Genomic DNA, 26,136 nt, shown 5'->3' on the forward strand with positions numbered 1-26,136 from the left:
TATGGCAGGAAAATAATTATGGGCACAAAAAATATTGACACTTCGGGCCCAATTTGGACATTTTCACTTAGGGGTGTACTCACTTTTGTTGCCAGCGTTTTAGACATTAATGGCTGTGTGTTGAATTATTTTGAGAGGTCAGCAAATGTACATTGTTATACAAGCTGTACACTCACTACTTTACATTGTAACAAAGTGTCATTTCTTCAGTGTTGTCACATGAAAAGATAGAATAAAATGTTTACAAAAATGTGAGGGGTGTACTCACTTTTGTGAGATACTGTAAGTCGCTGATCACTGCCATCATTATTAAAAAAAAAAAAATATAGAACGAAAAAAATCCCATACTTTGTAGACGCTGTAACATTTTTGCAAGCCAATCAATATACGCTTATTGGGATTTTTTTTACCAAAAAAATGTAGTAGAATACATATTGGCCTAAATTGATAAAGAAATTAGGATTTTTTACATTTTTTTATTGGATATGCTTTATAGCAGAAAGTAAAAAATATAGGTTTTTTTTCAAAATTGTCGGTCTTTTTTTGTTTATAGTGCAAAAAATAAAAACTGCAGAGTTGATCAAATACCACCAATCGAAAGCTCTATTTGAAAAAAGTAAATGAATTTTATTTGGGTATAACGTTGCAATTGTTAGTTAAAGTAACGCAGTGCCGTATTGCAAAATATGGACTGGTCACGAAAAACCTTCTAGGGCTGAAGTAGTTAAAACACTGATCGGTTAATATCACTTTAAATAAGACTGTTGTCGAATAATAAAGCTTGAGGCTTTTTGATTCTTTCTTTTTTTTTTTTTTTCCTCCGCAAGTGTTTCTGGGAGTTGTAGTCTCCTCTCCCCGCACAGCTTCCTTGTCTAATTGCACGTAGACCCGCCGGCAGCGGAGAATCAGGTCAGTGGCGGGCGACGGGTCCCGGTGGAGGGGGAGGGGCTGTGTCCGGGATGGGTGGTGAAGAGGGCGGGGCAGAGCCGGGATCGGGGTGCGGGGGTTGAGTTCTCTGCTGTCCTGAGCTCCGGAGAAAAGTTCCTGGGATCGGAGGCAGTGCGGAGCCGGGACTGAGCTGTCACCTCTCCCCCGGTGTGTGGAACCCTCCGCCTGTCCGGAGTGTGATGTGTGCGGGGCTCAGGACCGATCTCCTCTGACACTCCGCAGTCTGATCTGTCACCGGTCTGTCCACTGTCATTAGAAGAGTCCCCCTAGTCTGACCTACGTCACTGATTACTGGAGATGAGCCTAGTCTTCCAGAGTTCACTTATTAGTGGAGATGAGCCTTCCAGAGTTCACTTGTTACTGGACTTGAGCCTTCCAGAGTTCACTTATTAGTGGAGATGAGCCTAGCCTTCCAGAGTTCACTTATTAGTGGCGATGAGCCTAGCCTTCCAGAGTTCACTTATTAGTGGCGATGAGCCTAGCCTTCCAGAGTTCACTTATTAGTGGAGATGAGCCTAGCCTTCCAGAGTTCACTTATTAGTGGAGATGAGCCTAGCCTTCCAGCGTTCACTTATTAGTGGAGATGAGCCTAGCCTTCCAGCGTTCACTTATTAGTGGAGATGAGCCTAGCCTTCCAGCGTTCACTTATTACTGGAGATGAGCCTTCCAGAGTTCACTTATTACTGGAGATGAGCCTTCCAGAGTTCACTTATTACTGGAGATGAGCCTTCCAGAGTTCACTTGTTACTGGACTTGAGCCTTCCAGTGTTCACTTATTAGTGGAGATGAGCCTAGCCTTCCAGAGTTCACTTATTAGTGGAGATGAGCCTAGCCTTCCAGAGTTCACTTATTAGTGGAGATGAGCCTAGCCTTCCAGCGTTCACTTATTAGTGGAGATGAGCCTAGCCTTCCAGCGTTCACTTATTAGTGGAGATGAGCCTTCCAGCGTTCACTTATTAGTGGAGATGAGCCTTCCAGAGTTCACTTATTACTGGAGATGAGCCTTCCAGGGTTCACTTGTTACTGCAGGTGAGCCTAGCCTTCCAGCGTTCCCTTTTTGGAGATGAGCCTAGCCTTCCAGAGTTCACTTATTTGTGGAGATGAGCCTAGCCTTCCAGAGTTCACTTATTTGTGGAGATGAGCCTAGCCTTCCAGCGTTCACTTATTACTGGAGATGAGCCTTCCAGAGTTCACTTGTTACTGGACTTGAGCCTTCCAGAGTTCACTTATTAGTGGAGATGAGCCTAGCCTTCCAGAGTTCACTCATTACTGGAGATGAGCCTAGCCTTCCAGAGTTCACTCATTACTGGAGATGAGCCTAGCCTTCCAGAGTTCACTCATTACTGGAGATGAGCCTATCCTTCCAGAGTTCACGTATTAGTGAAGATGAGCCTAGCCTTCCAGAGTTCACGTATTAGTGGAGATGAGCCTAGCCTTCCAGAGTTCACGTATTAGTGGAGATGAGCCTAGCCTTCCAGAGTTCACGTATTAGTGGAGATGAGCCTAGCCTTCCAGAGTTCACGTATTAGTGGAGATGAGCCTAGCCTTCCAGAGTTCACGTATTAGTGGAGATGAGCCTAGCCTTCCAGAGTTCACGTATTAGTGGAGATGAGCCTAGCCTTCCAGAGTTCACGTATTAGTGGAGATGAGCCTAGCCTTCCAGAGTTCACTTATTTGTGGAGATGAGCCTAGCCTTCCAGAGTTCACTTTTTTGTGGAGATGAGCCTAGCCTTCCAGAGTTCACTTTTTTGTGGAGATGAGCCTAGCCTTCCAGAGTTCACTTTTTTGTGGAGATGAGCCTAGCCTTCCAGAGTTCACTTATTTGTGGAGATGAGCCTAGCCTTCCAGAGTTCACTTATTTGTGGAGATGAGCCTAGCCTTCCAGAGTTCACTTATTGCTGGAGATGAGCCTATCCATCTCTAGTTCAGTTATTGCTGGAGATGAGCCTAGCCACCCAGAAATAACATATTACTGAAGATGAGCCTAGTTATCCCTAGTTTAGTTATTACTGGAGATGAGCCTAGCCTTCCAGAGTTCAGTTATGGGTGGAGTGGGAACAGGAGATGAGCCTGGAATTCCCTAGTTCAGTTATTATTGGAGATGAGCCTAGCCATCCCTAGATCAGTTATCACTAGAGATGAGCCTATCCTTCAGGAATTCAGTTATGGTTGGAGTGGGGACGTGAGAAGATCCTAGCCTTCCAGAGTTCAGTTATTACTGGAGATGAGCCTACCCATCCCTAGATCAGTTTTTACTGGAGATGAGCCTAGCCATTTCCATAGTTCAGCTATTACTGGAGATGAGCCTAGCTATCCCTAATTTAGTTATTACTGGAGATGAGCCTAGCCATCTAGAGTTCAGTTATGGTTGGAGTTGGGATGGGAGGTGAGCCTGGAATTCACTAGTTCAGTTATTACTGGAGATGAGCCTAGCCATCCCTAGTTCAGTTATTAATGAGCTGGAGATGAGCCTAGCCTTTCCTAGATCAGTTATTACTGGAGATGAGCCTAGCCATCCCTAGATGAGTTCTGGTTGGAGTGAGTACTGGAGTTGAGTGATCTGTGCTGTCACACACTGCCGTCATCCCCCCTCCTCCTATGTCTCTCTCGGTGTCACGATTACATTGTTTTTCTTTTCTTGATTGCAACAAAATTTCAGCCTTTTTATCCACCCATACTCCTTTCTGATTGTAAGCTCTGTCGGCTAGCCCTGTATGTCATATCTCCATGTAGTGTGTGGGATGCTGAGGTCATGGATCAGTGGTGGGATGTGGAGGATGACATGTAGGCGGTGGGATATGTAGGCTGAGCTGTGTCCATGTCGGGGGATGACTCCAGGACTGAGTGTGGACTGAGATCTCAGCTGGTAGTTTATTGGGGTTGGGCTTCAGGATCTCAAAGAAGCAATATGTGTGGAAGCGTCAGCAGGGATTTGCGGAGGACTAATGGTGTAATATGTTAGTCATCCGTCCTGACCCCCCTCCCTCTCTCTCTCTCTCTTTGCAGGCTCTCAATGAAGACTGATGATGGTGTTTGCATGATGTCACTCCAAGCCTTGTGTAATTGTGGGTGATCAGAGGAGCGGCAGGGTGCGAGCCCCTGCTGGAGACCATCATTCAACTTCTGCGTCTCATCGTCTCCACCTGTAAAGAGCACAGACTTGTACACCATACATCCAACGCCGAGTGTGAGAAGATTTCTGGACAATCGCCCGGCTTTGGGTTCTCACCGATGAGCCTTCCTTTACTCTAGGATACCTGGAGGGCTATCGCTAATGGAGAAGTGAATTTAATCCGGCTTCCTAATTACCGGGATTACAACACTGCCTTTTCATACGAGCAGGATTTAGGGTGGACATGGCCGGGTTTGTTAGCAGTTTCCTCGTATTAGTGCTGATTTTACAAGACAGCTGTTACTGTTTCAGGAGCCCCCTATCCGTCTTCAAAAGGTCAGTACTGCTTACTTTGTGTGTTTCTAAATTAGAAGTTGTGGTGTTTGTTGCTTTTGATGTTTGAGTGTCAAAACAGAAATTTTGTTTTCATTTGTTTCTTTTTTATTTTTGTTGTTGTTTAAACAAATAACAATAAAAAAATATATTTTTTTAAATCTTATAATTTGGAATCGCAACAAAATATCCTACAGATGCCCAAAGAAAAACTACACTGTGGGGTTTATTTACTAAAACTGGAGAGTGCAAAATCTGGTGCAGCTGTGCATGGTAGCCAATCAGCTTCCAACTTCAGTTTGTTCAATTAAGCTTTGACAAAAAAAAAACTGGAAGCTGATTGGTTTCTATGCAGAACTGCACCAGATTTTGCACTCTCTCCAGTTTTAGTAAATCAACTTCCTAAGTGACTAGTTTCTCCTTAGTATCAACCCAACCAAGCCTGCATTCGCACTCGTGTAGCATGTGAATTTTGAGCATGTTCACCACATGTTGCACTTGTGGTATTGTTTATTAAGAACATTTTTATACTTTAATGCTTAAAAAGCGATAAATAAATGCATGAGCTTCTTTGTTGCATGCAGAGCAGACCAATAAAATAAATTCACACATGCACAATGCCTGATGTTGTGCTACCATAGTGCAAATAGGAGCTCAAAGTTACTGCTGTTTGCTATTTCAGCCTTCATTCACATCTGAGCAGAGTGTATTCCTTTTTCATTTATTTTTCTGTTGTACAAGTTTTGTACAGTGTTTTTGCACACCTATCAAGCTTTAAGCGTTTGTTTTCCTGGGCTGGGCAGGGAGAAGAGTTTATCAGGTGTAAAAATGCACGCAAACGAGACTTGCGTGTTTACCGGTGCCGCCATTCATGTCTATGGAGGAAAAATGGCCGAACACTCAAAAAGCTTGTACTTTTTTTTTTTTTGTGTAGGGCAAATGAGTGTAGAAGTGTGAAAAGCGACAATTAGAAAGAATGGGATTCTTGGCGGTTGATTTTCTAAAGTGCAAATGTGGTGCAGCTCTGCGTAGGAATCAATCAGCTTCCATATAATTTTTTTTTTTTTTTGTCAAAGCTTAATTAAACAAACCTGAAGTTAGAAGCTGATTGGCTACCATGAACAGTTGCACCAGATTTTTGCACTCTCCAATTTTAGTTAGTAAATTAACCCCTTATTATAAAATTGTATGGCCAGCCTTAGTGTGGTTCTTCTTTTGGGCATCAATAGGATATTTTGTTGTGATTCCAGGAGATCATGTCAATTCTGTAAGCTATTACAAAAAGGGGAAAACAAAATTGTAATTGTTTTAAACAACTACCAAAATAAATCGACCCCCTTGGTGTTGAGTGTAATCAGGCGTAGGGAGACGAAGGTGAATGGGGGCTTAAACCCTGTGAAATTTCCAGCATACTGAAAAATATATGCAACCTACTCAACAGGTTTGTGACCCATCTAAATGGATGTATTGGATCAGCAGCTATGGATATCCATAAGGCATGGACAATTTTCATTGTGTTGAGTGTAAAATCCCATTCAGTAAGGCAAAGCACTAGTTGAACTGACCCGTAATGAAGAGAACTGGATCTAATGACAGTAAACAGATGTGTTTGCGATGGGTTACAGCTCCTTGTCCATCAAGGTTTCTCCTAAATGATTTCCCCGTCCGTTTTAGTTGGCATCTTTTATTTCCTCTTGTGTTTTTGTGCTTTTCGTAATCTTATGTATTTGGATTTCATTTCCTTCCATTAGAAAGCACATCCAGCATTTATTTCCTGTTTAGATAATCATGTTTTTATTATAAAATTTGTGATCTGATATCGAAGAAAACAGCGTTCAGATCCGAGCATCCTCCTCTGTGAGATTCTAAATGCATCTATCTCCATAATGATGGTATTAAATATTGATGCATGCATATATAATTCACCACAGCGCCCAGAATATTTCTCTCCATATGCTATCATTTCTTCCTATTGTAAGCGTTCTGCTGTTTCCATTATTCATTCACAGCTTTGTCTGAGACGCTGCCTGCTTCTCGACTCATCAAACGGGAAAACGCGGTGTTTTTCTGTAAACCCGTCCCAGCTGGGACCCAGTCGTGTGAGCACCATATGTCAGCCAAAAACAACTAAGGGAAAGTTTAGGATATCCCCACCTACATGTATCGCTGTCCTCCAACTCCCAGGATATGCCTGAGAAACCTCACTGTGTTTATTAATACCACAGAGACCTATAATGTTTCTGTATCTGTGCCCAGGGGAAAGGCACAAATCAATTTATCCGTAATGTAGATAAACAAAAGCTTTAATTGTTTGATCCACAGATCAATCTTAATCTATTGACCGCATAGCCTGTAATATACTCTGTTGTTTCCACTAAAACACAATTTGTCTTTTCCTCATGTCTACAGTCAGAAATATTCATGTATTATTAAAAGTATTCCAACAACCTAGAATAGGACATGGGCAAACAGCTCATAAATCAGAAATGATTGCACTTTCTTGGTTTTTCTTATTGGCTAATGAGCAACAAAACGTAAGCAAATTTCTGTAAGGTTGAGAAATTGTTGTTTAAAGTCTATGGCTCCATGCACACTGGATGTTAAAATAACGTTATAAAAACGCCAGTAGCTGTACAGTGATTCTTTCAACGTTTTTTAACATTTTTGCAATAGCGTTTATTAGTGTTTTTCCGCATTAGCGTTTTTTAGCGGGGTTTTTTTTTTTTTTTTCGATGGATCAAAACGCTGGTGAGCCACGATTTTGAGCGTTTATCAACGTTTATCAGTGTTTATGAGCGTTTGACATTTTTTGTGGTCAGAAAAACAACTCCTGAACGCGATTTAATGGAGTTCAGGAAACGGCCCATAAACTCCACTGCTGATAAAAGTTCAAAAACGTCCATGTGTGCATGGACACATAGGATAACATAGAGTGGAGTTTATGGGCTGTTAAAAAAAAAAAAAAAAAAACGCCCAAACTCCAAAAAACTTCAGTTTTTATGAGCTCCAGTGTGCATAGAGCCTAAGCTTACTTTGTAATACAACACCTCCTTCCCCGCAGAGATAGATGTATATGTGAGTTTGTAGCTATTTGTCTATATGCATGTTTGGCTGATGACACACGGACAATTTTTGTCTGATTCAGCAGAGTTTTGTGTTGGTGGAAAATTTGTTGCGGACCATCCCCTTTTAAAGCAGATCTATACTCCCCTTTTTTTTTTTTTTTTTTTTTTTTTTTTAATATTAAAGCGGACCTTCAGTCCTTCTTTCCTTCTTTTTTTTTTCTTTCAACTTTCCATCTATTAAACCTTCTGCCCTTGTTGTTTTAACTTTGGATAGTAAAATATTTTTTTTCTGCAAGTAAATACCTTATACAGCTCACTTCCTGCTTTTTGTCTGGTCATTCGCCTAGGCTTATGACATCATGCACAGCTCTCTCTATATATCTGTGGGGGTTATTTACTAAAGGAAAATCCACTTTGCACTGCAAGTGCACTTGGAAGTAAAGTCACTGTAAATCCGAGGGGGACATGCAAGGAAAATAAAAAACAGCATTTTAGCTTGCACATGATTGGATGATAAAATCAGCAGAGCTGCCACTCATTTCAGCTCTACCCCTTAGATTTAGAGCGACTGCACTTCCAAGTGCACTTTCAGTTCAAAGTGGATTTGCCTTTCGTAAATAACCCCGTATATCTATAGATAGATATATTGCCAGGAAAGGCGGGGGGGATGAGTCATAAGAGGGCCAATGAAAGCTGCAGAGCTGGAGGTGTGCCTCTGTGTAAATCCAGGAAGTGAACAGGCAGCAGCTTCAGCTGCCCATAGTTTTAATGGCTGCAGCCAGACTCAGTGGAGGGAGATTTCTGCAGCATGTTTGAAAAGTACAGAATCACAGTATATATAAAATAATATGCAAAGTGGTAGGAGGGAAGCTTCAGAATGGCAAAGATGTTTTTTATTTCAAATTATGAGAGCAGACTTCAGTTCCTCTTAAGTTTTCAAAAGGAGTACAAGAAAACGAATTTAACAATCATAAATCTCCCCTCAAGGGAGGCACTATGCAAGTACAGCTTTTACGCTGAACAAAAAGGTTCTTCTTACAGTTATTATTTATTATTATTATTCAGGATTTATATAGCGCCAACAGTTTACGTAGCACTTTACAACTTGAGGGTAGACAGTACAAATACAATACACTTTAATACAGTAGGAATCCGAGGGCCCTGCTCCTTTAGAGCTTACAATCTAAGAAGGAAGGTCAAGAGATACAAGAGGTAATAACTGTGGGTGATGTGCTGATTGAGAAGATAAATGTACAGTTGTTAGGTGGGGGCCAGATGGGCTTCTCTGAAGAGATGAGTTTTCAGGGATCGTCTGAGGTAGGAGAGTAGGAAAGTAGGAGAAAATCAGACGGATTGGGGTAGAGCATTCCAGAGAATGGGAGAGGCTCTGTAGAAGTCTGGAAGGCAAGCATGGGATGAGGTGACAAGGGAGTTTGAGAGCAGGAGGTCTTGGGAGGAGCGAAGGGAACGATTAAGCTGGTATTTTGAGACTAGGTTAGAGATGTAGTTGGGGGCCAGGTTGTGGATGGCTTTGTAAGTTATAGTTATTATCTTGAATTTAATTCGGTGTCTGAGTGGCAGCCAATGGAGGGATTGGCAGAGGGGTATAGCAGACACTGAGCGGTTTGTGAGGTGGATGAGCCTGGCAGCAGCGTTCATGATGGACTGAAGTGGAGATAGCCCATTTAGAGGTAAGCCAATGAGGAGGGAGTCACAGTAGTTGAGGTGGGAGATGACCAGGGAGTGGATTAGAAGCTTTGTGATGACATTGGTTAGGAAGGGGCCTATCTTGGAGATGTTGCGGTGGAAAATTTTGGATAGTGATAGAATGTGGGGCCGAAAGGTTAGTTCAGAGTCCAGGATTACACCTAGGACCTTGGCGTGGGGGGATGGGTTGATAGTTGAGCCGTTGATATTGACAGAGAAATCAGGGGAAGTGGCACCTGAGGGAGGAAATATCATGAGCTCGGTTTTGGATAGGTTGAGTTTGAGGAAGTGATGTGACATCCAGGCTGATATGTCTGCTAGTAAGTTGGTAATGCGTGAGGAGACAGATGGAGAGAGCTGGGGGGTGGAGAGATAGATTTGGGTGTCATCAGTGTAGAGATAATATTTAAAGCCGTGGGAGGCAATCAACTGACCCAGGGAGGTGGTGTAGATTGAGAAAAGGAGAGGTCCAAGAACAGAACCTTGGGGGACCCCAACGGAGAAAGGAAGAGGAGGGAGTAGAGTTGTGACACTGAAGGAGAGGTGGGATAGGTAGGATGAGAACCAGCGAAGAGTACAGTCACGGAGACCAAAGGAGTGGAGTTTGAGGAGGAGGGGGTGGTCCACTGTGTCAAAGGCAGCAGAGAGATCCAGGAGAAGTAGTACAGAATAGTGTCCACTGGTTTTAGCTGTTAGTAGGTCATTTGAGAGTTTAAGGAGAGACGTTTCCGTGGAGTGTTGAGGGCAAAATCCGGCTGAAGTGGATCAAGAAGTTTATTCATGGTCAGATGGTCGCTTAGTCGGTTGTAGACCAGTCTTTCAAGACGTTTGGAGGAGAAGGCGAGAAAGGAGATGGGACGTAGGTTGTTAAGATTGATGGGGTCCAGTGAGGGCTTTTTAAGTATGGGGGTGACTAACGCATGTTTTAGAGAGTTTGGGAAGATGCCACAAGAGAGGGAGAGGTTGAAAATGTGAGTTAGAGAGTGTAGAATTGAGTCAGAGGGTGAGCGTAGCATTTGCGAGGGAGCAGGATCCAGGAGGCAGGTGGTTAGATGAGTGTTAGATAAAAGCTTTGCAACCTCATTAATAGTAGTAGGGTTGAATGAGGGAAGTAATGATTGTATCTGTGGACATGGGGTGTTGCATGGGGGAGGTTTTTGCGCATTGGAGATCTCCTCATGAATTTTACCAATCTTAGTTTTGAAGTGATTGGCGATCTCCTGGGCAGTGACTGAGTTGGTGAGTGGAGGACAGAGTAGAGTGCTGAAGGTAGAGAAGAGTTGACGTGGACTGGATGAGAAGGTGTTAATGAGTGTGATAAAGTAGGTCTGTTTGGCAGTGTGAAGGCAGGAATAGTATTTTAGGAGGGCAGATTTATATTGTGTGAAGTCTTCCTGGAACTTAGTTTTACGCCACAGGCGCTCAAGAGTGCGGATATGTTTCTTTCTCGGACATCACGGGACACAGAGCCACAGTAATTACTGATGGGTTATATAGGTATCACTGGTGATTGGACACTGGCACACCCTATCAGGAAGTTCAACCCCCTATATAATCCCTCTCCCTTGCAGGGATACCTCAGTTTTTACGCCAGTGTCTTAGGTGATGGACGTGTAAAGATGTCCTGTGCTGAGCTCCAAAGGGAATATCCTAAGATCCTATACTGGGGCAAGCCAGGCGAACCGGATCCATTCAAAGTGTCTTTTCATGGCCGAATTGAATGGTACCCGGGCCTCGTGTCCGAAGAAACAAGGTTTTACCCGTAATGCTTCTCTTTTTTAGAGAGCTGGACCCCGCAGATCAGAAAATGGCTTTAAACTTCCTAATTTCTGGCGAGGTGCTTTACGGTCCCAGAACTGTTGGATCCCCCTACTGATGGGGGCCCCAGTCTCTGACGGTTTTTTCAAACGGAGCCCACCGTGAGAGGTGAAGATTGGGTCTGTGTAAACAGCACCCTGCGGCTGGATAAGGTAAGAGGAGATTCCACAGAATTTTTGAGTTCTAGTGGCTTTTCTCCTTTAAGGTAAATGCATGCTATGCCTATTGTGACCACCGGGGGCTGCCAAGAGCACAAACCTGCACATGCTGACTCTGTCTCAGGTGTTGTAATCGCTGATTATGTCCCAGCGTCTCAAGCAGGCTGCAAACAGGTAAGGTGGAAGGGGGGATTTCTCATGTTTGAATGTTCCCCCCCAGGCTAGAGAGGGGCCACAGGGGTCTAGAAAGTGGTTATACCACCCGGGCTCTGCGGCCTAATGGCCACCATCTCTGAAGATAGCCATTCAGGCAGATCTTGTTACCAGCCTCCCCCCCCCCCCCCCCCATCCCCAGCCTTTCTCCAGAAGCATGACAGGAGAGTTGGCAGTGCGGGAAGCGCTCGTTTTTTTTAAAACTCGAGGGGGGCGGTAGAGGAGGGGGCGGGACGTCAGCACAGAGTGCTTAGACTCCCACTCAGGTCAGCTGCAGGCTATTAAAGGCACTCTGTACAGGTGCACTCAGCCTTCTGAGAGACACAGAGCTGACGGTCGCATGTAAGGTGGGACACAGGCATTCTCCTAGGCAGCATTTACTGAAGTAACACCAGACTGAGCATTGGGTAGCAAGGCTTTTAGCCAGACTACATCGCTCAGTGGGCAGTGTTCATTTGTATACCTCACACCTTGTTGCTTTGCACTATGGGTAGAAGAGGTTCAAGCACCCCAGGAACCAGAGACACTAGGGGATCTCGTTCAGGTTCTGAGGGCCCCCTGTCGGCAGCATCCCCCCCCCCCTAAAGATGGGCCAGGGACGGCTAGCCGGGGAGAGCCATCGGGGTCAGGGGCTACACCTGCCTCTGGCACTTCAGCCCCTGTATATATTACACAAGAGGTTTTTTCCTCAACCATTAATGGTCTAGAGGAAAGATTAATGGCCGTGATTACGTCTTCACTCAGTGGAAGAAAACGCACTAGGCTTTCCTCTGTTCCCCAAGACCCTCAGACAGAGGAGCTCTGGGATAAAGGAGATGAATCCCTTTCAGAGGATCGGGATGGGACGGATGATTCCTCTTCGGGGGAATCAGGTGGAGAGGGACCCTCTGCGACTTCCCAAGAGGAGAAAGTCTTAGTGCAGATCCTCACTGGATTGGTCCGCTCCACATTTAAGTTGCCCATACCTGAAACTGCTAAGGAATCCTCTTCTGCTTTGGGGTCACTGAAACCTTTACAAGCAGCACATGCTTTTCCTGTTCATACTTTACTTGAAAAGCTCATTTATTCTGAGTGGGATCACCCAGACAAACGTTTTTTTCCGCCGAGAAAGTTTTCAACACTTTATCCGATGGAAGAAAAGTTTATTAAAATGTGGGGAATACCGGCTATTGATGCCGCCATTTCCTCCGTAAATAATAGCCTGACTTGTCCTGTATACAATGCTCGGATGCTCAGGGATCCTGTAGATAAGAGGATGGAATCCCTATTGAAGGATGTTTTCTCCTTAGCAGGATCAGTGGCCCAACCTGCAGTAGCAGCGATTGGAGTCTGTCAATACTTAAGAGACCATGTTAAGCAGGTCATCAAAGTATTACCTGAACAGCAGGCCCAGGGGTTTGCTAACCTTCCAGCGGCCTTATGCTTTGTGGTTGACGCCATTAGAGATTCTATCGTGCAAACCTCCCGTCTTTCACTGGGGTTGGTGCATATACGTAGAATCCTATGGTTGAAAAATTGGTCAGCCGAAGCACCATGTAAGAAGCTACTGGCTGGGTTTCCATTTCGTGGTGCAAGGTTGTTTGGAGAGGACTTGGATAACTATATCAAGAGAATCTCTTGTGGGAAAAGCACTCTCTTACCTGTCAAGAAGAAGAGTAAGCGTCCCTCTTTCAAACGGACTCTTTCCCCAGCGCCGGGGGCTTCAGCCTCCAGGCAGTCTCGACGGCCGCCTCCATCGGGGTCCAGAGACAAGAGTCAACCCCAGGGACAAAAGAAGTCCTGGGGAAAGAAGCCTACTAGTCAAAACACTAAGACCTCTGCATGAGGGGGCGCCCCCGCTCACTCGAGTGGGGGGAAGACTGCGACAGTTCTCAGAGCTCTGGCACGAGGACTTCCAGGACAGATGGGTAGTCTCCACGGTAACCTTAGGGTACAAGCTGGAGTTTCAGGAATTCCCTTCTCCTCGGTTCCTCAGATCAAATGTTCCCAGAGAAGAAGCAGTCGCTCCTTCTAGCGTTAGAGCGACTTTTGTCGCAGGAGGTCATTATGATAGTTCCCGCAAAGGACCAGGGATTGGGCTTCTATTCCAACCTTTTTATGGTCCAAAAGCCAAATGGGGATGTCGGGCCCATTTTGGACTTAAGGGATCTGAACCGATTCCTAAGGATTCAATCCTTCCGCATGGAATCAATTCGAACAGTAGTTCCCACCCTGCAGGGAGGAGAATTTCTGGCATCAATAGACATCAGAGATGCATATCTGCATGTGCCCATTTTTCCTGCTCATCAGAAGTTTCTGCGCTTCGAGGTAGGAGGGCGCCATTTCCAGTTTGTGGCTCTGCCTTTTGGGATAGCCACTGCACCTCGAGTGTTCACAAAGATCTTGGCTCCTCCTCTGGCCAGATTAAGGGTTCAGGGTATAGCTGTCATAGCATACCTAGACGACCTGCTCTTGATAGACCGGTCGGTAGCCTCTTTGAATGGAAACTTGAGGACCACGGTCAGGTATCTAGAACACCTGGGTTGGATCCTCAACTTAGAAAAGTCTTTCCTAAAACCAGTAAGAAGACTGGAGTATTTAGGTCTGATTATAGATACAAGCCAGGAGAAAATATTTCTACCCCAGGCAAAGATCACTGCTTTGAGAGAGCTGATTCTGACAGTAAGGACCAAGAAGGGTCCCTCAGTCCGCCTTTGTATGAGGCTACTAGGGAAGATGGTGTCTTCATTCGAAGCAGTTCCCTATGCTCAGTTTCACTCAAGAATGCTGCAACACAGTATTCTGTCGACCTGGAACAAGAAGGTTCAGGCATTAGACTTTCCGATGCACCTGTCGCATGCGGTGCGTCAGAGCCTCAATTGGTGGCTCATACCCGAAAACCTGCAGAAGGGGAAATCCTTTCTACCGGTTACCTGGACGGTGGTAACAACAGATACCAGTCTGTCAGGTTGGGGAGCAGTTCTGGAACAGGCTGCGGTCCAGGGGGTATGGTCCAAGACAGAGAGGACCTTACCCATCAACATTCTGGAGATCCGGGCGATACATCTAGCTCTAAAGGCCTGGACTATCAGGCTACAGGGTTGTCCGGTCAGGATCCAGTCCGACAATGCCACAGCAGTGGCTTATGTCAATCATCAGGGAGGCACCCGGAGCCGAGCTGCTAAGAAAGAGGTGAACCAGATCTTAGTCTGGGCAGAGATGCATGTGCCATGCATATCGGCAGTTTTCATCCCGGGAATAGAGAATTGGCAGGCGGACTATCTAAGTCGCCAGCAGTTACTTCCAGGGGAATGGTCTCTGCATCCCGACGTCTTTTGGGCCATATGCCAAAGATGGGGGGTTCCAGATGTAGATCTCTTTGCATCCCGATTCAACAAAAAGAGACAGATTTGTGGCAAGGACAAAAGATCCTCTTGCATGCGGGACGGATGCGTTGGTGATTCCGTGGCATCGGTTCTCCCTGATTTACGCATTCCCGCCTATTCTGCTACTACCACGACTCCTTCGCAGGATCAAGCAGGAAAGGAAGTCGGTACTTCTGGTGGCCCCCGCTTGGCCCAGAAGGACTTGGTATGCAGAAATAGTAAGGATGACGGTAGGTTCCCCGTGGACACTACCGGAACGCCCAGACCTGTTATCTCAAGGTCCAGTGTTCCATCCTGCCTTACAAACGCTAAATTTGACGGTTTGGCTATTGAGACCCACGTTCTGAAGAGTCGTGGGCTCTCAGGTCCTGTCATATCTACCTTGAATAATGCAAGGAAGCCAGCTTCCAGGATGATTTATCATAGAGTCTGGAAGGCTTATATAACCTGGTGTGAATCCAGAGGTTGGCATCCCAGGAAATATGTCATAGGTAGAATCCTTGATTTTCTACAGATGGGATTAGAGATGAAGCTGGCCTTGAGTACCATCAAGGGCCAGGTCTCTGCTTTATCAGTATTATTTCAGCGGCCACTTGCTTCGCATTCTTTGGTCCGAAACTTTATGCAGGGGGTGATGCGTCTTAATCCTCCGGTTAAAGCGCCCCTAAACCCCTGGGACTTGAATTTGGTCCTGGCTGTGTTACAGAAACGGCCTTTTGAACCAATAAGTCAGATTCCTTTGGTCTTGTTGACAAGGAAATTAATTTTTCTGGTGGCCATCTCTTCTGCTAGAAGAGTATCAGAATTAGCAGCTCTTTCCTGTAAGGAGCCTTATTTGATTATACACAAGGATAGAGTGGTACTACGCCCTCATCCTAGTTTTTTTACCAAAGGTGGTTTCTGATTTTTTTATTTAAACCAAGACATTGTTCTACCTTCCTTTTTTCCAGATCCCTGTTCTCCGGAAGAGAGATCTCTACATTCGTTGGATGTAGTAAGAGCAGTTAAGGCCTATCTAGGGGCAACTACTCAGATCCGCAAGACGGATGTTTTGTTTGTGCTGCCAGAGGGTCCCAATAGAGGACAGGCAGCGTCAAAAGCTACCATTTCTAAATGGATTCGACAGTTGATCATTCAAGCTTACGGTTTGAAACAGAAGATTCCTCCGTTTCAGATCAAGGCACATTCCACAAGGGCTATTGGTGCTTCTTGGGCAGTGCATCACCGGGCCTCTATGGCTCAAATCTGCAAGGCCGCAACCTGGTCTTCAGTTCATACATTCACCAGATTCTATCAGGTGGATGTGAGAAGGCATGAGGATATCGCCTTTGGGCGTAGTGTGCTGCAGGCAGCGGTACAGGGTCCTCAGGTCTGATTGCACCCTACTTGGTCGTGGTTCCCCCCCCTCAGGTAGCATTGCTCTGGGACATCCCATCAGTAATTACTGTGGCTCTGTGTCCCGTGATGTTCGAGAAAGAAAATAGGATTTTTTAAAACAGCTTACCTGTAAAATCCTTTTCTTTCGAAGGACATCACGGGACACAGAGGTCCCGCCCCTCTTCTAATACACTATATTGCTTGGCTACAAAACTGAGGTATCCCTGCAAGGGGGAGGGATTATATAGGGGGTTGAACTTCCTGATAGGGTGTGCCAGTGTCCAATCACCAGTGATGCCTATATAACCCATCAGTAATTACTGTGGCTCTGTGTCCCGTGATGTCCTTCGAAAGAAAAGGATTTTACAGGTAAGCTGTTTTAAAAAATCCTATTTTTCTGAGACTTCTGGTGTCATCTGTTTGCCAGGGTTGTAGCAGTCGGGGCCTAGTTCTGCGTGTAGTGAGGGGTGCAAGCTTGTCTAGGGAGGAAGACAGTGAGCTGTTGTACATGAACGTGGCTAGGTTGGGGCAGGACAGGGATGAGATTTTGTCATAGAGATGATCAGTAGTAGAGTAGAGAAGAGAAGAGTTGAGGTGGCGAATGTTTCTACGTGTAACTGTTAGGTAGTTGGAGGTAGAGGAGGTGGAAGACAGGGAGAGAGCAAAACTAATAAGGTGGTGATCACAGAGTGGGAGTGGATTGTTGGAAAGGTTGCACGGAGTGCACAGATAGGAGAAGACAAGGTCAAGGGTGTTGCCGTTGGAGTGAGTAGTAGCCTGTATCCATTGCTTCAGGTCAATTGATGAGGTTAGACTGAGAAGTTTAGAAGTAATAGTAGTGTTAGTGTTAACAGGGATGTTGAAGTCACCGAGAATAATTGTGGGGATTTCAGAAGAGAGAAAGTAGGGTAGCCAGGCAGAGAAGTCATCAGGGAAGGCTGATACTGGTTCGGGGGGGCCGGTAGATTTCAGCAGTTCTGAGAGAAATGGGAGAGAATAGACAAATGCAATGTGCCTCAAAAGAGGAGAGTGTCAGAGAGGGAGGTGGGTGAAGTACCGGATAGGTGCTGCATGGGGCTAGAAGGATTCCCACTCCACCTCCCTTCCGTCCATTTGGTCTGGGGGAGTGAGTCCAGAGAAGGCCTCCATGGGAGAGGGAAGCAGGAGAAGTAGTATCTGATTCATGAAGCCAGGTTTCAGTAATGGCAAGTAGGTTAAAGGAATTTGTGATAAAGAGGTTGTGGAGGGCGGTGAGTTTGTTACAGACAGAACGTGCGTTCCACAGGGCACAGGAAAAGGGGGGGGGGGCTAGGAATAGAGACCAAGTTCTGTGGGTTGCGGCTCCTGCCAGAGAGTGTAGGGGGATGGGAGCATTCGGCAAAGACAGATGATGGTGGCCCAGGGTTTGGGGATCTGTCACCAGAGGTTAGGAGAAGCAGGAGGGTGAGGGAGGTAATGTGGGAATGTGATTTATATGAAGGGGCATGTCTCGGAGTACTGGAGGTTGTATCAGTATATGGATGTAGAATAAGCAAGAGTTGGCAGGAGCAGTAGTAGGGAGAGGACAGAAGGCAGGGTGATATGTATAAGCAGGAGGGTGGAGAAGAGGGGTGAAGGTAAGAAAGTTTGAGGAGAGAGGACAGAAGTGTCAGAAGCAGTGGTAGAGAGTGCATGTTACAGAGTGGAAGGAGAGCTTAATAGAGAGACAGGGTCCCCTGCAGCCTGTTAGGTGCTTTCTAGTGCAGTTTGCTGTATTTGTTTGCTTTGTGCAATTGCTGAAGTGCAGAGATTGAAGTGCATATCACTTGTAGAAAAAATCACTTAGAGATAGAAGCCTTAAAGTGGATGTAAACCCGAATTTTTTTTTTTATGTCATAATATAGAGTATAAGATTTCCTATCATTTGAGCCCAGTCTTGCCACAAAGAGTTAATCCATCTCTGAGCAATCCTCTTTTATTGTTCAGTGAGATAAAACTTGACAGAGAAAAACTTTGTCAAATCCTCCCCCTTGCTGTGAGTGACAGGTGATTTACAAATCTCGTGCACTAGCCTAAGACATGCATTATTTTTTAATTCTCACCTGCACTCCTTTCTTCAGTAGCTCTGCAAGGATTGGCTGTTCCACACCTCAGCATGATTGGGCATGCTGAAATCATGTGGTTACTTTCCTGTCTTTTCACTGGATGTTAGAGATCGTAGCAGAAGTTCAGTGTAAGAAATACACAGTAGAAAATGCATATTGACAAGGGGAGTGTAGAGGTGGGCGGGGAGTCTACTGACATCACAGCTCCACCCACCGAGCTCCAGACAACAGACCCACCCACAGAATCTGCAGTTTTTCGGGTCTCATAACAGACAGAGGGGAGACATTTGACAGGTAAAGATACATGCAGGAGGCATGTATATCCTTATAGATAACCCCTATGGCAGTAGTTTAGAAAGGATGACATTGAGTTTACATCCACTTTAAGAATAGAAGCCCCTGCAATGTGCTCCCCAAGCAATGTGCTCACCCCTTAAGGATGCTCAAATTTATAATGTTATAAGGGTGGGGTGGAAGTTCATTAATTAATCATGAGTGAATATAAGAATGCCTAACAATCAAAGTGGACCTTTTGCTTCTAAAGTCAGAATAGCCAGAGGCCAAGATAAGATCAGCACATAAAACTTAGGTAAGATAGTCCAGAGCAACAAAACAATGTCAAGGTTATGCACACAGGGCAACAGATAGAGAAGGCCACATACCAAAGACATACACAGACAGCAAGCAGATTCCAATTTAATTTAAAGGTGGAAGATGTGGTTGAGCTGACGCATACCAAATACACATACAGTCATAACAATACACTTTAGCTTTATAACATCAATTTGTAATGGCAATACAAACAATGGTTGTTATTTATAATCCAATACAGGTATAAGATTACTGTACTTGAAAAATCTTCTCTCGTATTGTAAGTTCTGCCTGTGAACATCTTTCCACAACTTCCTGGATTCCCTGCATGCTTTGCAGCTTCTCCTTTTGCTGTTTACTCTTAATTTCTAAGGACTACATATCCCATGGTACCTTGCTGCCTACAAGCAATGATTCCTGTAGTAAAAAAATAAATAAAAAATAAACAAATGCAGGCACCTCTGAGTTAGGCTGTAAAGTGTGTATTAATAAAAAAACTTCTAGCTTGGAAAAAGCGTGCATTCCTCCCACCACCAGGGTGCGCCAGCCCAGAAACATATCGCGATCATGCCTGTGACGTCATCCCCTCTAGCTTTGCGATCCAGGATGTGTTCCAAGCCTCTTCTCCAGCTCTCCACCACCATACCATCTTCCTGCTGGCCGGGAGAGCCCACAGAGCGGCTGAGACAGCATACCTTCTACTGACCAGTGTGATGTATGCCCCACAGAGCGTTTACCCACAGATGTACCCTTCCTTGTTTACCTAGATGTAAGTTACTATGGGGGTTATTTACTAAAGGAAAGTGCACTTGGAAGTGCAGTCGCTGTAGATCCGAGAGGGACATGCAAGGAAAATAATAAACAACATTTTAGCTTGCACATGATTGGATGATAAAATCAGCAGAGCTTCCACTCATTTCAGATCTACCCCTCAGATTTACAGCGACTGCACTTTCAAGTGCACTTGCAGTGCAAAGTGGTTTTGCCTTTCGTAAATAACCCCCAATGTGTTTTTATTAATGCATACTTTAAAGTCTAACTCGGAGGCGCCTGCATTTTGATTTTTTTTCTTGCATATCTTGGAAACGGCATCTGCTTCCCTGCTAAGGCCGACCCTGAATCAATAAACTATTTATAGGCTGCATAGCAGCCCACTGGTCACTTGGACTTCAGTATTATATGATCTGTTTCAGTACCAGTACCAGCACCACATGTATATTTTAATGATTCCTGTACTGACTTCCTCCTGGAACTCTTCCTCTCAGCACCTCTGTAAATCAGAAGGCAGGCTCTGTGAAATGTGTGACACAGCAGTGCCTACTCACAGGACATAGTGAATATGCATCACAGAATTCAAGGAAGTAAATTTTGTTGGGATCTTCACAAAGTAAGATTACAAACTTCAAGATTGTTCAGATTAATAGGAGTAGGCTAGAGCTAATTAAAATACGATGGAGAAATGAATATATGATTTTACATTTTGACCATAGGTACGCTTTAACCACTTGCCGATATACGACGGCAAAGTGGTTCGCTCCTGCGAATCGCCGTATTTTTTTTATTTTTTTTTCGTGGGTGTGATCGCGTGATTACACACACAAATCCCTGTTCTGTCATGAGAGAAGAGACATATCGTTTGTTCCTACGAAGTAGTAACAACGATATGACTCCTCCACCAGTCAGTCCTATCCTCTCTCAGTTAGAACACACTGAGGAACACACATTTAACCCCTTGATCACCCCCTAGTGTTAACCCCTTCCTTGCCAGTGACATTTACACAGTAATCAGTGCATTTTTATAGCACTGTTCGCTATCTAAATGTCAATGGTCCCAAAAATGTGTCAAGTGTCTGATCTGTCCGCTGCAATGTTGCAGTGCTGCTAAAAAATGCAGATCACCGCCATTACTAGTAAAAAAAAAAAAAATAAATAAATAAAAATGTCATCTTCCCCATAGTTTTGTAGACGCTATAAATTTTGCGCAAACCTATTTATACGCTTATTGCGTATAAATACGTTTGTCTGCATCTGCAGTAAAGCATGCGTGTTATACTCCCCATGGAACCTGATTGGATTAATACTCCACATTGTGTAAAAAAAAAGCTGTTTGATCCCTTCTTCCACGGTCCCCAAACCATCTCCTAATAGAACAGAGGCTAGGGGATGAGCTGCACATGCTCAGTTTGGTGTATTGCTCGAGTGTTTTTGCTTTTGAGGGTGCATGTGATCAGCACAGTCCCAATCTGCTCTGACGGAGAGTCAGGGGTCCTGCATCCTCATAGGACAGCCAGTGCAGTATTAAAACATCTCCTACAAGCTTTAACCAGACACTGATAGAAGTCACAAGACTGCTCTAACTGCTTATGAGAAAAGTTATTTAGCAGTTTATATTTGCCAAAACTATTGCCTTTCCATGTTCTGTGTACTGTTAGAAACCAGATACAGTGCCTTGAAAAAGTATTCATACCCCTTGACATTTTCCAAATTTTGTCATGTTACAAGCAAAAACGTGAATGTATTTTATGTGACAGACCAACACAAAGTGGCACATAATTGTGAAGTGGAAGGAAAATGATAAATGATTTTCAAAATTTTTTACAAATATGTGAAAAATGTGGCATGCATTCGTGTTCAGTTCCCATTTACTCAGATAGCACTAACTAAAAATCTAGTGGAACCAATTGCCTTCAGTCCCCTAATTAGTAAGGCCCCTTTCACACTGGGGCGTTTTTCAGGAGCATTAGCGTTAAAAAAAGCACCTGTAAAGCGCCTGAAAGAAGCCTCATCTGCAATCCCAATGTGAAAGCCCGAGTGCTTTCACACTGAGGCACTGCGCTGGGCATCAAAAGTCCTACAAACGGCTTCTTTGCAGCGCTTTCATGTTTTTGCCACTGAGCTAGGTGTGCCAATGGCCCGAGCCCTTTCCCACTGCCAGCACCCGAAAAACGCTTGAAAAGCGCCCCGGTGTGAAAAGGGTCTTAAGCGGTGCTTCACCAGTGTTTTTTGGGTGCTGGCAGTGTGAAAGGGCTTGGGCTTTCACATTGGGATTGCAGATGAGGCTTCTTTCAGGCACTTTTTTTTTAACGCTAAAGCGCGTGAAAAACACCCCAGTGTGAAAGGGGTCTAAATAAGAGTCCACCTGTGTGTAATTTAATCTCAGTATAAATACAGCTGTTCTGTGAAACCCAAATGGCATCATAAAGGCCAAGGAATACACCAGACAGGTCAGGGATAAAGTTGTGGAGAAGTTTAAAGCAAGGTTAAAAAAAAATATCCCAAGCTTTGAACATCTCATGGAGAACTGTTCAATCCTCATACGAAAATGGAAGGAGTATGGCACAACTGCAAATCTACCAAGGCATGGCCGTCCACGTAAACTGACAAGCTGGACTAGGAGAGCATTAATCAGAGAAGAAGCCAAGAGGCCTATGGTAACTCTGGAGGAGCTGCAGAGATCCACAGCTCAGGTGGGAAAATCTGAAAATCTAAAAACTATTAGTCGTGCACTCCACAAATCTGGCCTTTATGGAAGAGTGGTAAGAAGAAAGACATTGTTGAAAGAAAGCCATAAGAAGTCCTGTTTGTAGTTTGCGAGAAGTCATGTGGAGGAACACAGCAAACATGTGGACGAAGGTGCTCTGGTCAGATGAGACCAAAATGTAACTTTTTGGCCTAAAAGCAAAACGCTATGTGTGCCTCCGATTCAGCCTTTCTGTTTTTTGCCCCTGAGGAAGCCTTGAAATTTTCAGAATCTGGTAAGGAAGATTATAACCTTACAGTACATTGACATGGTCAATAAGCTGAAGTGATTGTAGAGTCTTGGCTTATCTTTTTTTAATTTAATTTTTTGTTTAAATAACAAACATGTTCTGCTTATCTGCTGTGTGTAATGGAATTAGAGTGGACTGGAACCTTCTGTTCTCGGGGCCCCCGCTGGTGCTCCTGCTCTGAGTTCCCCAAAAGCAAGCCACATGCTATGGGGCACGCATGCGTTATCTCTCCCGAGCCGCACTGCCTGCATCCATGGGCACCAACACAGAGTAGCGCAGCACCACCCCCTTTACCCCATCCCCACTTCCTCAGCAAAGCCTGTAAGAGCAAGTGGGGTGAACTGCTACAGATAGGCACAGCACTGGATCAAGTGAGGACTTGGGACTTGGGTAACTATAAGGTGGGGTGAGGGGGCAATAATGGCACTGGAGCATTTTTAGGTGCAGGCGCTGGCATCTAAAGTCAAGGGAAACAGGAAGTTAAGCCTTGTGGCTTTACAGCCGATCTCCTACTGCGCATGCGCGAGTTACTTTGCACTTTATGAATGGTCCCTTAGTCTTCTGGGACCTGTGATGTGTCCCAGAAGACTGCGGGGAAAGGAGGTGGGCCATACTTCCGGCTCAGTCAAAACAAGGTACCCACTTCCCCCAAAAAGTGCCAAATGTGGCAGTGGAGGGGGGGGATGCAAACAAGTGGAGCTTCCCTTTTTGGGTGGAGCTCCTCGTTAAGGTAAAGAAAAATGTTTAGGCCTTAGAACCACTTTGAGAAAATCAATAAGGTGGCGTGCCTAGCATAATTGACCGCCTAGGGCATATAATTGTGTTACCTAGAAAATGATTCTTAGCAATTTTCTTAAAATAAGGAATAACTGCAGATGAGAAAGGAAGACAGAAGAAATGTCAGTGTCCTCTAGCATTAGTGGTCAGTGTAGAAGTGGTGGCACTTTGCATTGGTGGTATGTGTAGGTGAGAGGTCAATCTACCATTACTCAAGGACCTCTATCAAACTCAGGATTAATTCAGGCCAAGAAACACTGTTTTACCACTTTCTATGCGTCCAAGTATGTTACAGTGGGGTAGATTTACTAAAACTGGTGCAGCTGTGCATGGTAGCCAATTGGCTTCTAACCTCAGCTTGTTCAATTAAGCTTTGCCAATAAAACCTGGAAGCTGATTGGTTTCCATGCAGAAGTGAGCCTGAGTTTGCACTCTCCTGCTTTAGTAAATGGACCCCATTGTGTGTATTTTATGTGTGTATAGCTTGTGGATATAAGCTAAAGGTTTTTGGACTAGTTAAGGTCCCACGGAACCAGTATTGTCAGTCCAAAATCAGCCAACCTGACCTAGATACAAATTGTTTTTCTAAATTTATTATATGTTTTTGGGAAATTCTGTTCTAAAATGTCCTTTAACAAAATCACTATTAACAAGTACAATTGCGTTTTAAAACCGAGCCGCGTAGAACACGACCATAAAATATTATGTGGGCTCTTTTATGTTGTGAGGCTTTTTATCACTTTCGGTGGAAGCACATTTTCCTGACATGTTTAAAAATGACATGCTGGATTCCAGATTGGATAAATGATTGGTGCATGCTATGTTAATTACTCCCGACTTGAAAGGATGATTTTTATGTTGAAGGTGGTCTTGGCTGCGTCAACAGATTGCTACATTATCAGCGATGTGAAAAAGGTTGGAATCCCCAGTTTTATTGCGTACTTATTAACATATGGTGGCTGGCTGTTCAGTACAAAACTCCTAATGCTATGTCTGTATGGTAGCAACTTTTGTAAACTATATATTATTTATTTATTTTTTAATTAAAGAAAATTGTCAAGCTGTTAAGTTGTCATAACACAATTTAGTTACATAGTCTCAGATCTTCAAAATCTGTTCTTTGAAGCCTATAAATATGTACTATACATGATCCTAACATTCTGTATTAGTCAGTATCAATATGGTATTAGCAACGTGAAATACCACCAAGGTTCTCTTTTTTTTTTTTTTTTTTTTTTTTCTCTGTTTAATTGGTAACGCCATTCTAAGTGAAAAGGCCATTGATTTTTAGGCTGTTATGAAAACCACATAGTTAAGAAGAAATCTTGTAGATAAAATAGAATTGTAAAAAGGTGACTTGCACTGTAACCGCCACACTTTTACTCTGATGTCAAACAAAAGGATTTACGGATATCCACCATACTAAAGGTTAAAGTCTAGCTAAGCCCAAAAACAAATGACTTTATTGTAGGCTACCTGTCCTTAAAGTGGTTGTAAATCCTCACATATACCCAGTGAAGTGACTGGCCTCAGGTGATACACAGAGATTAAACAAATGCTCCTACATACCGTATAACCTGCTCCGTAATTTTAAGAGACGTTTCAGGAAAAAACTTTTGCATAAAGAACTTTTACACAAAATAAGGGTCATTGCCCATTGATGGAGCCTGATCAGTGCACATCGGCAGCCTCGCCATTGCCCATCATTACATTCTGATCAGTGCCCGTTCTAAGTGCATCCTGCTTTTTCGGTTTCGGCACCAAAATCTTCATTCGGTGCCCATCTGCAACCTTGCCATTGCCCATTAATACAGCCTGATCAGTGCCTATCTGCATTCCCGCCATTGCCCATCAATGCAGCCTGATAACTGCGCATTAATGCAGCCTCGCCATTGCCCATCGTTGCAGCCTCACCATTGCATTTTCATGCAGCCTTGCCATTGCAAATTAATGCAGCCTTGCCATTGCTGGATTACACAGAGGGATCTCCTGTTTACTCTGCGCTCGCAGTCACACAGTCCCGTCTCCTGAACTGGCTCATATGAGGGACAGAACGCTGGTCCAGGTGGTGGGACTGTATGAGTAAACAGGAGATCCCTCTGTGTAATCCGGTGGTGATTTCCCCCCTCCCCTTCCCCTCTGAGGCAGCCCAGTATCGACATATAACACGCACACGTGATTTTCTCTCTATTTTGAGGGGGGGAAGTGCGTGTTATACACCGATTTTTAAATATGGCAAGTTGTACCTGTTGCTCTACAGTCTTCTCTTCTCAAAAGCCATGCAAAGTGCAGAATTTATACAGCTTGTCTGAGCTTTCAGAAAGCAGGGGGCGGAGAGCTGAAGTTAGATTCCGCAGATCTCAGTGAGGGGAGGTCTGAGAGCTGATTGGAGGGAAGAGATACATCCCCTTCACGCAGGAACAGAGCTGAGGCTGTCAATCAGCTGGAGATTCCTCCCCTTTTTTTTTTCTCTCTTGGTGTCAGGAAAACTTGTCAGAAGTGACTCATGCAGATAGCAGAGGAACGAAGCAACAGACAAATGATAAATAGTGCTCTAGATTGAGACACGTACACACTATAGAAGGATATGCTTTGTTCATATTTCATGTCTAAGGTTTACTACCACTTTAAATGTGGTGACTACATCTGTTCTGTTCTTTTTCCTTTTACCTGTTGGGGTGGAGCAACAGAGACACCGCTGGACAGCAGCATTGTCGGTCTGGGGAGGAGGTAGTGTTAAAAGCACTAGCAGATTTAGGTGTACTAACAAGTGTCAGAAAAAAAAATGAAAAGATGAACTAACACTGTACATACCGTG

The 26,136-nt window shown here is 44.4% G+C and overlaps 1 protein-coding gene across 4 annotated transcripts in view; it reads left to right on the forward strand.

The window, feature by feature from the left end:
- Nucleotides 1-785: 785 nt before the first annotated feature.
- PAM (peptidylglycine alpha-amidating monooxygenase) overlaps nucleotides 786-26,136 on the forward strand; it is a 331,085-nt gene continuing 305,734 nt past the window's right edge. For 2 of the 4 annotated variants that reach the window (XM_073624571.1, XM_073624572.1), the window contains exons 1-2: nucleotides 786-909; nucleotides 3,955-4,396. In XM_073624571.1, coding sequence (XP_073480672.1) covers nucleotides 4,305-4,396 — 92 coding nt within the window. In that variant the 5' untranslated portion in view covers nucleotides 786-909; nucleotides 3,955-4,304. The remainder of the gene's footprint in view (nucleotides 910-3,954; nucleotides 4,397-26,136) is intronic. The other 2 variants (XM_073624573.1, XM_073624574.1) reach the window with 1 other exon arrangement.

Source organism: Aquarana catesbeiana, linkage group LG01 (assembly GCF_042186555.1).
Source record: "Aquarana catesbeiana isolate 2022-GZ linkage group LG01, ASM4218655v1, whole genome shotgun sequence".
In the NCBI taxonomy this organism is placed as follows: Eukaryota; Metazoa; Chordata; class Amphibia; order Anura; family Ranidae; genus Aquarana; species Aquarana catesbeiana.